General features: G+C 50.1%; 1 protein-coding gene across 3 annotated transcripts in view; it reads left to right on the forward strand.

Annotated features, from left to right (window-relative positions):
* Window positions 1-14,965, forward strand: part of POLQ (DNA polymerase theta) — a 196,432-nt gene that overhangs the window by 6,047 nt on the left and 175,420 nt on the right. For all 3 annotated transcript variants that reach the window (XM_063956839.1, XM_063956841.1, XM_063956840.1), the window contains exons 3-5: window positions 6,041-6,223; window positions 7,188-7,318; window positions 11,565-11,721. In XM_063956839.1, the coding sequence (XP_063812909.1) occupies window positions 6,041-6,223; window positions 7,188-7,318; window positions 11,565-11,721 (471 nt within the window). The remainder of the gene's footprint in view (window positions 1-6,040; window positions 6,224-7,187; window positions 7,319-11,564; window positions 11,722-14,965) is intronic.

The raw sequence follows: 14,965 nt of genomic DNA on the forward strand, positions 1-14,965 counted from the left end.
GGTCTTCAACAAGGTAGCGCACAGCACTGCAGCTGTGCGCCATTGCTCCTCATGCACACCTCACACTCCGGTCACTGATGGGTGCAGGGCGCTGGGGGGGGGGGGCGCCCTGAGCAGCAATATTAACACCTTGGCTGGCAAAATAATCACAATATATAGTCCTAGAGGCTATATATGTGAAAAATACCCTTGCCAGGATCCATAAAAAAGCGGGAGAAAGTCCGCCGAAAAAGGGGCGGGGCTATCTCCCTCAGCACACTGGTGCCATTTTTCCCTCACAGCTCCGCTGGAAGGATCGCTCCCAGGCTCTCCCCTGCAGTTTCAAGACTACAAAGGGTAAAAAAGAGAGGGGGGGCACTAAATTTAGGCGTAGCAGTATATATATATATAAGCAGCTATAAGGGAAAATCACTCAGTTATAGTGTTCATCCCTGTGTTATATAGCGCTCTGGTGTGTGCTGGCATACTCTCTCTCTGTCTCCCCAAAGGGCTTTGTGGGGTCCTGTCCTCTGTCAGAGCATTCCCTGTGTGTGTGCGGTGTGTCGGTACGGCTGTGTCGACATGTTTGAGGAGGAGGCTTATGTGGAGGCGGAGCAGATGCCGATAAATGTGATGTCACTCCCCGCGGGGTCGACACCTGAGTGGATGGTTATGTGGAAGGAATTACGCGACAGTGTCGACTCCTTACATAAAAGGTTTGACGACATACCAAATATGGGACAGCCGGCTTCTCAGCCTGTGCCTGCCCAGGCGTCTCAAGAGCCATCAGGGGCTCTAAAACGCCCGCTACCTCAGATGGCAGACACAGATGTCGACACGGATACTGACTCCAGTGTCGACGACGATAAGACTAATGTAACTTCCAATACACACGTTACATGATTGAGGCAATGAAAAATGTGTTGCACATTTCTGATGTTACCCCAGGAACCACAAAAAAGGGTATTATGTTTGGAGAGAGAAAACTACCAGTAGTTTTTCCTCCATCTGAGGAATTAAATGAAGTGTGTGAAGAAGCGTGGGCTTCCCCCGATAAGAAACTGGTAATTTCTAAAAGGTTACTAATGACGTACCCTTTCCCGCCAGAGGATAGGTCACGTTGGGAAACATCCCCTAGGGTGGATAAAGCGCTCACACGCGTGTCAAAAAAGGTGGCACTACCGTCTCCGGATATGGCCGCCCTAAAGGAGCCTGCTGATAGGAAGCAGGAGGCTATCCTGAAGTCTGTATATACACACACAGGTATTATACTGAGACCAGCTATTGCTTCAGCATGAATGTGCAGTGCTGCAGCTGCGTGGTCAGATTCCCTGTCGGAAATTATTGATACCCTAGACAGGGACACTATATTGCTATCCATAGAGCATATAAAAGACGCAGTCTTATACATGAGAGATGCACAGAGGGATATTTGCCGGCTGGCATCTAAAATAAGTGCAATGTCCATTTCTGCCAGGAGAGGGTTATGGACTCGGCAGTGGACAGGTGATGCAGATTCTAAAAGGCACATGAAAGTTTTGCCTTATAAGGGTGAGGAGTTGTTCGGGGATGGTCTCTAGGACCTCGTTTCCACAGGAACAGCTGGGAAGTCAGCATTTTTACCCCATGTTCCCTCACAGCCAAAGAAAGCACCTTATTATCAGGTACAGTCCTTTCGGCCCCATAAGGGCAAGCGGGTTAAAGGCGCGTCCTTTCTGCCCAGAGGCAGAGGTAGAGGGGAAAAGCTGCAGCATACAGCCAGTTCCCAGGAGCAAAAGTCCTCCCCCGCTTCCTCCAAGTCCACCGCATGACGCTGGGGCTCCACAGGCGGAGCCAGGTACGGTGGGGGCCCATCTCAAAAACTTCAGCAATCAGTGGGCTCGCTCACGGGTGGATCCCTGGATCCTTCAAGTAGTATCTCAGGGGTACAAGCTGGAATTCGAGGGGTCTCCCCCCCGCCGTTTCCTCAAATCTGCCTTGCCGACAACTCCCTCAGGCAGGGAGGCAGTGCTAGAGGCAATTCACAAGCTGTATTCCCAGCGGGTGATAGTCAAGGTGCCCCTCCTTCAACAAGGACGGGGTTACTATTCCACAATGTTTGTGGTACCGAAACCGGACGGTTCGGTGAGACCCATTTTAAATTTGAAATCCTTGAACACATATATAAAAAAAATCAAGTTCAAGATGGAATCGCTCAGGGCGGTTATTGCAAGCCTGGACGAGGGGGATTACATGGTATCACTGGACATCAAGGATGCTTACCTGCATGTCCCCATTTACCATCCTCACCAGGAGTACCTCAGATTTGTGGTACAGGATTGTCATTACCAATTCCAGACGTTGCCGTTTGGTCTGTCCACGGCACCGAGAGTGTTTACCAAGGTAATGGCCGAAATGATGATACTCCTTCAAAAAAGGGAGTTTTAATTATCCCGTACTTGGACGATCTCCTGATAAAGGCGAGGTCCAGAGAGCAGTTGTTGGTCGGGGTAGCACTATCTCGGGAGGTGCTACAACAGCACGGTTGGATTCTAAATATTCCAAAATCACAGCTGGTCCCTACGACACGTCTACTGTTCCTGGGGATGGTTCTGGACACAGAACAGAAAAAAGTGTTTCTCCCGGAGGAGAAGGCCAAGGAGCTGTCATCTCTAGTCAGAGGCCTCCTAAAACCAAAACAGGTATCGGTGCATCACTGCACGCGAGTCCTGGGAAAAATGGTAGCTTCCTACGAAGCAATTCCATTCGGCAGGTTCCATGCAAGGACTTTTCAGTGGGACCTGTTGGACAAGTGGTCCGGATCACATCTTCAGATGCATCGGCTGATAACCCTGTCTCCAAGGACCAGGGTGTCTCTGCTGTGGTGGCTGCAAAGTGCTCATCTTCAAGAGGGCCGCAGATTCGGCATACAGGACTGGGTCCCGGTGACCACGGATGCCAGCCTTCAAGGCTGGGGGGCAGTCACACAGGGAAGAAACTTCCAAGGACTATGGTCAAGTCAGGAGACTTCCCTACACATAAATATTCTGGAACTGAGGGCCATTTTCAATGCCCTAAGTCAGGCAAAACCCCTGCTTCAAAACCAGCCGGTACTGATCCAGTCAGACAACATCACGGCAGTCGCCCATGTAAACCGACAGGGCGGCACAAGAAGCAGGACGGCGATGGCAGAAGCCACAAGGATTCTCCGATATGTTAGCACTGTCAGCAGTGTTCATTCCGGGAGTAGACAACTGGGAAGCAGACTTCCTCAGCAGGCACGATCTCCACCCGGGAGAGTGGGGACTTCATCCAGAAGTCTTCCAACTGATTGTAAACCGTTGGGAAAGGCCACAGGTGGACATGATGGCGTCCCGCCTAAACAACAAGCTAGAAAGATATTGCGCCAGGTCAGGAGACCCTCAGGCGATAGCTGTGGACGCTCTAGTGACACCGTGGGTGTACCGGTCGGTTTATGTGTTCCCTCCTCTTCCTCTCATACCCAAGGTACTGAGGATAATAAGGAGAAGAGGAGTAAGAACTATACTCATTGTTCCAGATTGGCCAAGAAGAGCTTGGTACCCGGAACTTCAAGAAATGATCTCAGAGGACCCATGGCCTCTGCCGCTCAGACAGGACCTGCTGCAGCAGGGGCCCTGTCTGTTCTAAGACTTACCGCGGCTGCGTTTGACGGCATGGCGGTTGAACACCGGATCCTGAAGGAAAAGGGCATTCCGGAGGAAGTCATTCCTACGCTGATTAAAGCTAGGAAAGAAGTGACCGCAAACCATTATCACCGCATTTGGCGAAAATATGTTGCGTGGTGTGAGGCCATGAAGGCCCCAACGGAGGAATTTCAGCTGGGCCGTTTTCTGCACTTCCTACAGTCAGGGGTGATTATGGGCCTAAAATTGGGTTCCATTAAGGTCCAGATTTCGGCTCTATCGATTTTCTTCCAGAGAGAACTGGCTTCACTACCTGAAGTTCAGACTTTTGTTAAGGGAGTGCTGCATATTCAGCCCCCTTTTGTGCCTCCAGTGGCACCTTGGGATCTCAACGTGGTGTTGGATTTCTTAAAGTCACATTGGTTTGAGCTACTTAAAACCGTGGAATTAAAGTATCTCACGTGGAAAGTGGTCATGCTGTTGGCCTTGGCTTCGGCCAGGCGTGTGTCAGAATTGGCGGCTTTGTCATGTAAAAGCCCTTATCTAATTTTCCATATGGATAGGGCAGAATTGAGGACTCGTCCCCAGTTTCTCCCTAAGGTGGTATCAGCCTTTCATTTGAACCAACCTATCGTGGTGCCTGCGGCTACTAAAGACTTGGAGGCTTCCAAGTTGTTGGACGTAGTCAGGGCCCTGAAAATGTATGTTTCCAGGACGGCTAGTGTCAGGAAAACTGACTCGCTATTTATCCTGTATGCACCCAACAAACTGGGTGCTCCTGCTTCAAAGCAGACTATTGCTCGCTGGATCTGTAGTACGATTCAGCTTGCACATTCTGCGGCTGGACTGCGGCATCCTAAATCAGTGAAAGCCCATTCCACAAGGAAGGTGGGCTCTTCTTGGGCGGCTGCCCGAGGGGTCTCGGCTTTACAACTTTGCCGAGCAGCTACTTGGTCGGGGTCAAACACATTTGCTAAATTCTACAAGTTTGACACCCTGGCTGAGGAGGTCCTAGAGTTTGCCCATTCGGTGCTGCAGAGTCATCCACACTCTCCCGCCCGTTTGGGAGCTTTGGTATAATCCCCATGGTCCTTACGGAGTCCCAGCATCCACTTAGGACGTCAGAGAAAATAAGATTTTACTCACCGGTAAATCTATTTCTCGTAGTCCGTAGTGGATGCTGGGCGCCCATCCCAAGTGCAGATTGTCTGCAATACTTGTATATAGTTATTGTTTAACTAAAGGGTTATTGTTGAGCCATCTGTTGAGAGGCTCAGTTATATTTCATACTGTTAACTGGGTATAGTATCACGAGTTATACGGTGTGATTGGTGTGGCTGGTATGAGTCTTACCCGGGATTCAAAATCCTTCCTTCTGGTGTCAGCTCTTCCGGGCACAGTATCCTAACTGAGGTCTGGAGGAGGGGCATAGAGGGAGGAGCCAGTGCACACCAGGTAGTCCTAAAGCTTTCTTTAGTTGTGCCTAGTCTTCTGCGGAGCCGCTATTCCCCATGGTCCTTACGGAGTCCCAGCATCCACTACGGACTACGAGAAATAGATTTACCGGTGAGTAAAATCTTATTTTTGTGCAAAACAAGACCAGCCCTGTAGTTACTCTTCGTGTGCGTTGATTCTAACGACGGAGGGACGGCTTTTGACGTCACACACCCGCCCAGCGTTTGCCCAGCCACGCCTGCTTTTTTCCCGACACGCCTGCGTTTTTCTAAGCACTCCCTGAAAACGGTCGGTTGACACCCAGAAACGCCCACTTCATGTCAGTCTTCCTGCGGTCGGACGTGCGACTGAAAGCTTTGCTAGAACCTGTGCAAAATCACGATGCTCTTTGTACCCATACATCGCACGTGCGCATTGCGGTGCATGCGCAGATTCGCCGGTTTTTCCACTGATCCCTGTGCTGCGAGCAACGGCAGCTAGCGATCAACTCGGAATGACCCCCATAGTGTCATCGGCCATTTGCAGGCACCAGGAAATGAGTTCTCATAAAACAAAAGTCACACCTGTATAGAGAGTACTGAGGAGGTACCGATCTGAGACAGAGGGAAGAGGAGGCTTGGATCCGCAGAGCTTACAATCTAGAGGACCCTGCTTGTTACAGCTTCTGTAGTTACTGTGCAAGCAGAGCTGCGTTGTATAACTGCCACAAGTGCCTGTGAGAGGTTCCTCACTGAGCGCAATGAGAACATCAGGATAGAATTAACCATAAACATTTCATTTACTATTCTTTTGAAGAAGTAACAGAATGTGCAGCTGTATCAGCCTCCCAGGGAGCAATCACACTGACAGACAGCTTGTAGCGAGCGGTGTAACCAGATCCGATTGGCCGGTAATTGAGGTGCAGGTGTTTGTCCGTCACGTTATCAGTGGAACAATTCTCACTCTCTGTTGTTTCCCCTCAGCACAAGGCCTCCGTATGGCTGTTCCCGAGGGTCTGGCTGACAAGCTACTTCTGGCCAGCTGGGGTCTTCCTGCGGCCGTCCTGGAGAAGTATGGCGCCCTGGGGGTGGTGCAGATGTTTGAGTGGCAGGCGGAGTGCCTGATGCTGGGGCAGGTGCTGGCCGGGAGTAACCTGGTCTATTCTGGTAAGTCGTCCCATTTCCGCTGCCATCTGTCTCATCACAGGCGAGAGCTGCGCAGCTGGTGCTTGTTACCGTGTCCGCAGCGAGATTTAATTGTGTATGACAGGTCTCCATAGATGAGGACTGTCTGCAGACAGAGACAGGTGGTGTAGTAGAAGTATAGTGATGGAGACTCGCGTAGGCCTGTTCATTTAATATGGCCGGTAACGTTTATTTCTATAGCGCCAGCATACTCTGCAGCCCTGTACAGTTGGAGCTAACACTATAATAAAGTGGTAGGAGGGCCCTGCTCGCAGTCTGTAGATGTGTGTTATTTATGGAAAGACACACTAGGGGCGATAGCTTCCAGGTCAGAACGATGGCTGCTAGGCCAGGGCAGTGGCTCCCAGGTCACGGGGCGATGGCTCCCAGGTCACGGGGCGATGGCTCCCAGGTCACGGGGCGATGGCTCCTAGGTCACGGGGCGATGGCTCCCAGGTCACGGGGCGATGGCTCCCAGGTCAGGGCATTGGCTCCTAGGTCACGGGGCGATGGCTCCCAGGTCGGGGCGATGGCTCCTAGGTCACGGATGTGTCTGACACTACACCCACCTCACGCTGTGAGCACAGCTGGTATTATATTATTGGGTATATATATACTGCCCTGTATACACCCTTTGGCTAGGGCTGACCTGAAGGTGTGGTTACCAGGCAGTCACTTACTGTCCTAGCCTCCCCCTGTTTCTGTCCCTGGTGCTGAATATCTGAGCGTCATTCTGTTCTGTCACTGACCGGAGGGATGCCCATGTGATGCAGTCACTGAGGCACCATGACGGCTCGCTCCAGGGGATAAATGTGCAGAATTATCCTCTGTAGTCTATGTGGCAGATATAACCCGTATTGGGAGCTGCAGGACAGGTATGTGCTATGTATAGCAGAATAGAAAGTCTTGGTCCTTTGCTTTGAATGTTGCGCTTCTCTCTCTCCAGCTCCGACGAGTGCCGGTAAAACGCTGGTGGCCGAGCTGCTCATCTTAAAGAGAGTCCTGGAGACCCGAAAGAAAGCCTTATTCATCCTCCCCTTCGTCTCTGTAGCCAAAGAGAAGACCTATTACTTGCAGGTAAGTTGTGTCTCTGGATATGGTGGGACTGTATCCGTGTCCCTCCAAGGCACAATGTTGCAGCGCTGCAGAGTCGGTTTGCGCTCAGTCTCGGCGTGGGTAAATGATGTCACATCTCTTTGATAAATCAGTATTGCGCAGCTGCTTTCCGTTGCTCTAGAGGTTTAATACATTACACAGCTCCGTCATTGGCTAAGAGGGTATAGATTAGATGTAACTGGCCCCTAAATAAGATGTTACCATTTATTCAGATGATGTACAGTAGTTACTGCATCCATACAGAGAAACATTTCATATATCAGCACTGTTTCACCCTGGACGTATCATCAGACACGCAGGCTCATCCCCTGACTGCAATACCTGTATTATTATCTATTACCCATGCACCCTGCTGTCTGCTAGATATACCGTATTATTAATCATTTCTCATCCTGAGACAGGCATGTGTATAAAACCAGTTCAGCTCGGCACTAGCTGTGTGTCCCGTGTCATAGGAGTGCCTGGGTTACATGAAGAACAGTAACCAATCATGTGCTGGTCTGTAAGGGCAGTAACCCCAGCACTGATTGGTCCAGTGTGAGTCATGTGCTGATTTGTAAGGGCAGTAACCCCAGCACTGATTGGTCCAGTCTGAGTCATGTGCTGATACATTATGGCCGTAATCCCAGCACTGATTGGTCTGGTGTGAGTCATGTGCTGATACATTATGGCAGTAACCCCAGCACTGATTGGTCCAGTCTGAGTCATGTGCTGATACATTATGGCAGTAACCCCAGCACTGAATGGTCCGGTGTGAGTCATGTGCTGATACATTATGGCAGTAACCCCAGCACTGAATGGTCCGGTGTGAGTCATGTGCTGATACATTATGGCAGTAACCCCAGCACTGAATGGTCCGGTGTGAGTCATGTGCTGATACATTATGGCAGTAACCCCAGCACTGAATGGTCCGGTGTGAGTCATGTGCTGATACATTGCAGCAGTAACCCCAGCACTGAATGGTCCGGTGTGAGTCATGTGCTGATACATTATGGCAGTAACCCCAGCACTGAATGGTCCGGTGTGAGTCATGTGCTGATACATTATGGCAGTAACCCTAGCACTGAATGGTCCGGTGTGAGTCATGTGCTGATACATTATGGCAGTAACCCCAGCACTGATTGGTCTGGTGTGAGTCATGTGCTGATACATTATGGCAGTAACCCCAGCACTGAATGGTCCGGTGTGAGTCATGTGCTGATACATTATGGCAGTAACCCCAGCACTGAATGGTCCGGTGTGAGTCATGTGCTGATACATTATGGCAGTAACCCCAGCACTGAATGGTCCGGTGAGAGTCATGTGCTGATACATTATGGCAGTAACCCCAGCACTGATTGGTCCGGTGTGAGTCATGTGCTGATACATTATGGCAGTAACCCCAGTACTGAATGGTCCGGTGTGAGTCATGTGCTGATACATTATGGCAGTAACCCCAGCACTGAATGGTCCGGTGTGAGTCATGTGCTGATACATTGCAGCAGTAACCCCAGCACTGATTGGTCCGGTGTGAGTCATGTGCTCATACATTGCAGCAGTAACCCCAGCACTGATTGGTCCGGTGTGAGTCATGTGCTCATACATTGCGGCAGTAACCCCAGCACTGATTGGTCCGGTGTGAGTCATGTGCTCATACATTGCAGCAGTAACCCCAGCACTGAATGGTCCGGTGTGAGTCATGTGCTGATACATTATGGCAGTAACCCCAGCACTGAATGGTCCGGTGTGAGTCGTGTGCTGATACATTATGGCAGTAACCCCAGCACTGAATGGTCCGGTGTGAGTCGTGTGCTGATACATTATGGCAGTAACCCCAGCACTGAATGGTCCGGTGTGAGTCGTGTGCTGATACATTATGGCAGTAACCCCAGCACTGAATGGTCCGGTGTGAGTCATGTGCTGATACATTATGGCAGTAACCCCAGTACTGAATGGTCCGGTGTGAGTCATGTGCTGATACATTATGGCAGTAACCCCAGCACTGAATGGTCCGGTGTGAGTCATGTGCTGATACATTATGGCAGTAACCCCAGCACTGAATGGTCCGGTGTGAGCCATGTGCTGATACATTATGGCAGTAACCCCAGCACTGAATGGTCCGGTGTGAGTCATGTGCTGATACATTGCGGCAGTAACCCCAGCACTGAATGGTCCGGTGTGAGTCGTGTGCTGATACATTATGGCAGTAACCCCAGCACTGATTGGTCCGGTGTGAGTCATGTGCTGATACATTATGGCAGTAACCCCAGCACTGAATGGTCCGGTGTGAGTCATGTGCTGATACATTATGGCAGTAACCCAGCACTGAATGGTCCGGTGTAAGTCATGTGCTGATACATTGCGGCAGTAACCCCAGCACTGATTGGTCTGGTGTGAGTCATGTGCTGATACATTATGGCAGTAACCCCAGCACTGAATGGTCCGGTGTAAGTCATGTGCTGATACATTGCGGCAGTAACCCCAGCACTGATTGATCCGGTGTGAGTCATGTGCTGATACATTGCGGCAGTAACCCCAGCACTGATTGGGCCGGTGTGAGTCATGTGCTAATACATTGCGGCAGTAACTTCAGCACTGATTGGTCCGGTGTGAGTCATGTGCTGATACATTGCGGCAGTAACCCCAGCACTGAATGGTCCGGTGTAAGTCATGTGCTGATACATTGCGGCAGTAACCCCAGCACTGATTGATCCGGTGTGAGTCATGTGCTGATACATTGCGGCAGTAACCCCAGCACTGATTGGGCCGGTGTGAGTCATGTGCTAATACATTGCGGCAGTAACTTCAGCACTGATTGGTCCGGTGTGAGTCATGTGCTGATACATTGCGGCAGTAACCCCAGCACTGAATGGTCCGGTGTGAGTCATGTGCTCATACATTGCGGCAGTAACCCCAGCACTGAATGGTCCGGTGTGAGTCATGTGCTGATACATTATGGCAGTAACCCCAGCACTGAATGGTCCGGTGTGAGTCATGTGCTGATACATTGCAGCAGTAACCCCAGCACTGATTGGTCCGGTGTGAGTCATGTGCTCATACATTGCAGCAGTAACCCCAGCACTGAATGGTCCGGTGTGAGTCATGTGCTGATACATTGCGGCAGTAACCCCAGCACTGAATGGTCCGGTGTGAGTCATGTGCTGATACATTGCGGCAGTAACCCCAACACTGAATGGTCCGGTGTGAGTCATGTGCTGATACATTGCAGCAGTAACCCCAGCACTGATTGGTCCGGTGTGAGTCATGTGCTGATACATTGCGGCAGTAACCCCAGCACTGAATGGTCCGGTGTGAGTCATGTGCTGATACATTATAGCAGTAACCCCAGCACTGATTGGTCCGGTGTGAGTCATGTGCTGATACATTATGGCAGTAACCCCAGCACTGAATGGTCCGGTGTGAGTCATGTGCTGATACATTATGGCAGTAACCCCAGCACTGAATGGTCCGGTGTGAGTCATGTGCTGATACATTACGGCAGTAACCCCAGCACTGAATGGTCCGGTGTGAGTCATGTGCTGATACATTGCGGCAGTAACCCCAGCACTGAATGGTCCGGTGTGAGTCATGTGCTGATACATTGCGGCAGTAACCCCAGCACTGAATGGTCCGGTGTGAGTCATGTGCTGATACATTATGGCAGTAACCCCAACACTGAATGGTCCGGTGTGAGTCATGTGCTGATACATTATGGCAGTAACCCCAGCACTGATTGGTCCGGTGTGAGTCATGTGCTGATACATTATGGCAGTAACCCCAGCACTGAATGGTCCGGTGTGAGTCATGTGCTGATACATTATGGCAGTAACCCCAGCACTGAATGGTCCGGTGTGAGTCATGTGCTGATACATTATGGCAGTAACCCCAGCACTGATTGGTCCGGTGTGAGTCATGTGCTGATACATTATGGCAGTAACCCCAGCACTGATTGGTCCGGTGTGAGTCATGTGCTGATACATTATGGCAGTAACCCCAGCACTGAATGGTCCGGTGTGAGTCATGTGCTGATACATTATGGCAGTAACCCCAGCACTGAATGGTCCGGTGTGAGTCATGTGCTGATACATTATGGCAGTAACCCCAGTACTGAATGGTCCGGTGTGAGTCGTGCTATATTTGGGGATATACAGACTTGTATAACATTTCCTGTAAAGCGGTCGGTTAATGGTCGATCCCTATTAAATACCCATAACTTCCTGTATTGCAGAACCTGTTCCAGGAGGTGGGGGTCCGGGTGGCAGGCTACGTTGGCGGCTTGTCTCCGGCAGGTGGTTTCTCCTCTATAGATGTCGCCGTCTGCACCATTGAGAAAGCAAATGGGCTGGTGAACCGGCTGATTGAAGAGGACAGGATTGATTTGTTAGGTATGTATTGATAACATTTGGTGCCTGGGTGTGATGATAGGTGTGTGGTGTTTCCTGCACAGGGGTGGTGGGTGTTGGGGTATGGTGTGTCCTACACACGGGTGATGGTGGTTGCTGTGTGTCTTCAGTGTGGGCATGATGGGTGTTTGAGAGGAGCGTTTTGGGCACAGAGTGTTGATAACCGGCTCATAGATGATAGTTTCAGTGTTTAGTGTCGCTGTAAAGGGATAATGCTGAGACTTGTAGTACAGAAACTCCTACAGCATGGACTAATACCCCTCCCTCCTGCCCTTGGGTGTTTTTAATTAATATTTCTGCTGCGGGGTACACTGGGCTCCACAAGGATTGGACAATGGGGGTGTAGAGTAGGATTTTGATCCGAGGCACCAACAGGCTCAAAGCTTTGACTGTTCCCAGAATGCACAGCGCCGCCTCCTATATCACCCCGCCTCCCAGCACAGGAGCTCAGTTTGTCAGTTGGTGCTGCAGTAAGCAGGCGCTGAACAGAGGGGCTGCTCCTAGCAGCCCTGAGAAAAGCTTTTTATGAGGTAAAAAGTGAAGACTTCAAGGGCAGCAGCGGTGGTAAATGTCTTGTGACATTCTCTGCTGTGGCTCCAGCTCTCCCCAGCGGCGCTGTACACTCCCGAGCCCTGGTTGCCGGGTACCTACAGCGGAGGCTCCGGTTTTCTTCATGTTAGACACACACGGCTGGGGCTCTCCAGGATCACGTGGGCGCGCTTCGGGAGGTGGTAAGTGGGTCCCGCTTGCGGGACCCGGTCTTTATCGCGATCCGGCGCGGTCAGTGGGAGGCGGGCCGCGCGCGCTGGCGGTGGACACTGTGGCAGTACAGGCGATCCCACTAGATCACCAGAGCATGGGCGCAGGTCAGGTTTTCTCTCTAAACCAATTCTTATATCGCCCACAGTACCGGTGGTTTTGCCAGCAAGGGGGATAAGGCTTAGACCTGAAGTCCCTCCCCCAGCCCCAGGGCGCCATTTCTAGCAAGTGTTCCCGCCCTTGAGCTGCATATCTGTCTCTCCCTCACTCCCTGTCAGTGTCTGCGGCGCCATTACTCCTCAGCTCACTGTTCCTGGGACTGCTTGGGCAAATCCTCCTATGTAAAGCCGCCTGGTTGTCAGCGCTGTGACTTTACATGACACTTAAGTATTCTACCTGCCTTTTTAGTCAGTGTTAGTAAGAAAGAGTGCATTTAGTCAGGGTTTATAGTACAATTACCCTGTGATATACATCCAGTTCTTACTGTGTACTGTTATATCTACTGTTATATAGCTGTGTAAGCTAGTCCAGTGCAGTATTATTGTCAGTAATAACCTCTGCATTGTACAGACTGTGACTATATGTGTGTGCATTTGATAGCTGAGTGGTGTCCATTTCGTGTCTTTCACTCATCCTGCTATCCTTATATTCTATAACCTGAGGGGGCTTGGTGCGTCAGGTGTTATCTAATATAGGATTTTCACAAAGATATACTGTATTACGTATTTTTCTCTGATTTAGTCACCATATCTCTCCTTTATCTCTGCTGGTGCTGACTACACTGCGCAGGGATTTAGGGATATAGTGCTGCTAATAATTGTACTGTGTTACCTGATACTGCAAGTTATATCATGTCTGCTTCTGAGGGTAACGGTTCTGGGGCGAAACACACTGCTGGTGTTGCTAAAGCCACAGGCACATATGGGGAGAATATAGCAGCTGTGGGCTCTGGTTCTGGGGGCTCCTTGCCCCCCAGTGGGACTGTGGCAACGGAGGCACATACTGACCCACCGTGGGCCGCTTTTTCCACGCTTCTGTATACGCTAGTTCATAAACTAACACCCCCTATGGGACCCCCAATGCCGGTACAATACGTATGTGGTCCCTGCAGCTAACCCGCCGTGGGCAGACGATTTATCTGCTCAATTAAAGAAGTTGAACCAGTCCTTGACTACTAAAAAGTCTGATCAACGCTCTCCCAAGAGGTCCTCTAAGTGAGCGCTTATCTCCTCACAATCCACTGCTGTCACTGACACCTCGTCTGATGAAGACAGCACATATACTGACCCCTCAGGTTCTGACTCAGATACGGCTGATGGGGAGGGTAGTTCTCATGTGGATGTTCCTGATCTTTTGTAGGCTATTAAGTTAATTCTGCAGATTACGGATGATCCCGAACCATCCGTCCCTCCTAAGAAACCAGATAGGTTCAAGCGTCAGAAGGTGGTTAAGCAAGTTTTACCTCACTCTCACCACCTAGTGGATATACGTCATGACAATGCTAAATTCCTTGTCGTGTAAACAACCCTTATGAAGCTAAGAACACTGTACGCTGTTTATTTAAGAAATACCGTAATGATACGCTATTTGCGTGACGATCGCTCAGCCGTAGGCGAGACGCTCAAGCGTCACGTTCGCTCACGGCCCAGTGATCACAGGACACGTTATTGGTTATGTCTAGGGGAAAGATTCGCTGTAACGTAGCGTACGCTAGAGACCACGAGGAGGTCACCAGCGATGCAGACGCTCACAACACTATACCTTTATGTTAAACCTTATACCGATGAAACACACAGAATACCTTAATGTGAGTACAGGGTGTAAATGCAACCTTGTGTAACCTGACTATCTACAAAGCTGTTTGAGCGTCACCGACGCTCAAGTGAACACTTAACACTATAGTAAATACACTGATACTGGTTTAGGGTTCCAAAGCCTATAATCTGTATTATATCTAGTATACTTGTAAAAGAGTAACACAGTACAAATGATACACTACAATATAACAAAGACTTCCTAACCAAACACCTAACTAAGGGATAAACTACAATACTATCCTGGTCTAACACAATACAATACTATAAAGTTTAGTCTAGGGGAGATATGAGAGAAAAGAGAAAATAGAGAGAGAGAGAGATAGACACAGAGAGAGAGAGAGATATTGGCTCACAGAAAGACAATGATTACGGAGAGAACTTACGCACAAAGGGTATGATCGCCAGCGCCTCGATATCCAGCTCCCGATTATCAGCAGATAACCGTTGATGAGAGAGTGAGAGCTGGATGTGGTTGGTCTGCCTATTTATGCCCCACACACAATGCAATCTCCTAGTCCCTACAATCCTACAGTTTATTGGACACAGGAATTCGGCCCTGTACTGTAACCAAAGGTCATAGGTTGATTCATACAGGTGGGCTGTGCTGATTTCCAACAGCTCAGGTGGGTGGGGAACTGGGTTTCCCGCCG

Source organism: Pseudophryne corroboree, chromosome 2 (genome assembly GCF_028390025.1).
Source record: "Pseudophryne corroboree isolate aPseCor3 chromosome 2, aPseCor3.hap2, whole genome shotgun sequence".
NCBI lineage: Eukaryota > Metazoa > Chordata > Amphibia > Anura > Myobatrachidae > Pseudophryne > Pseudophryne corroboree.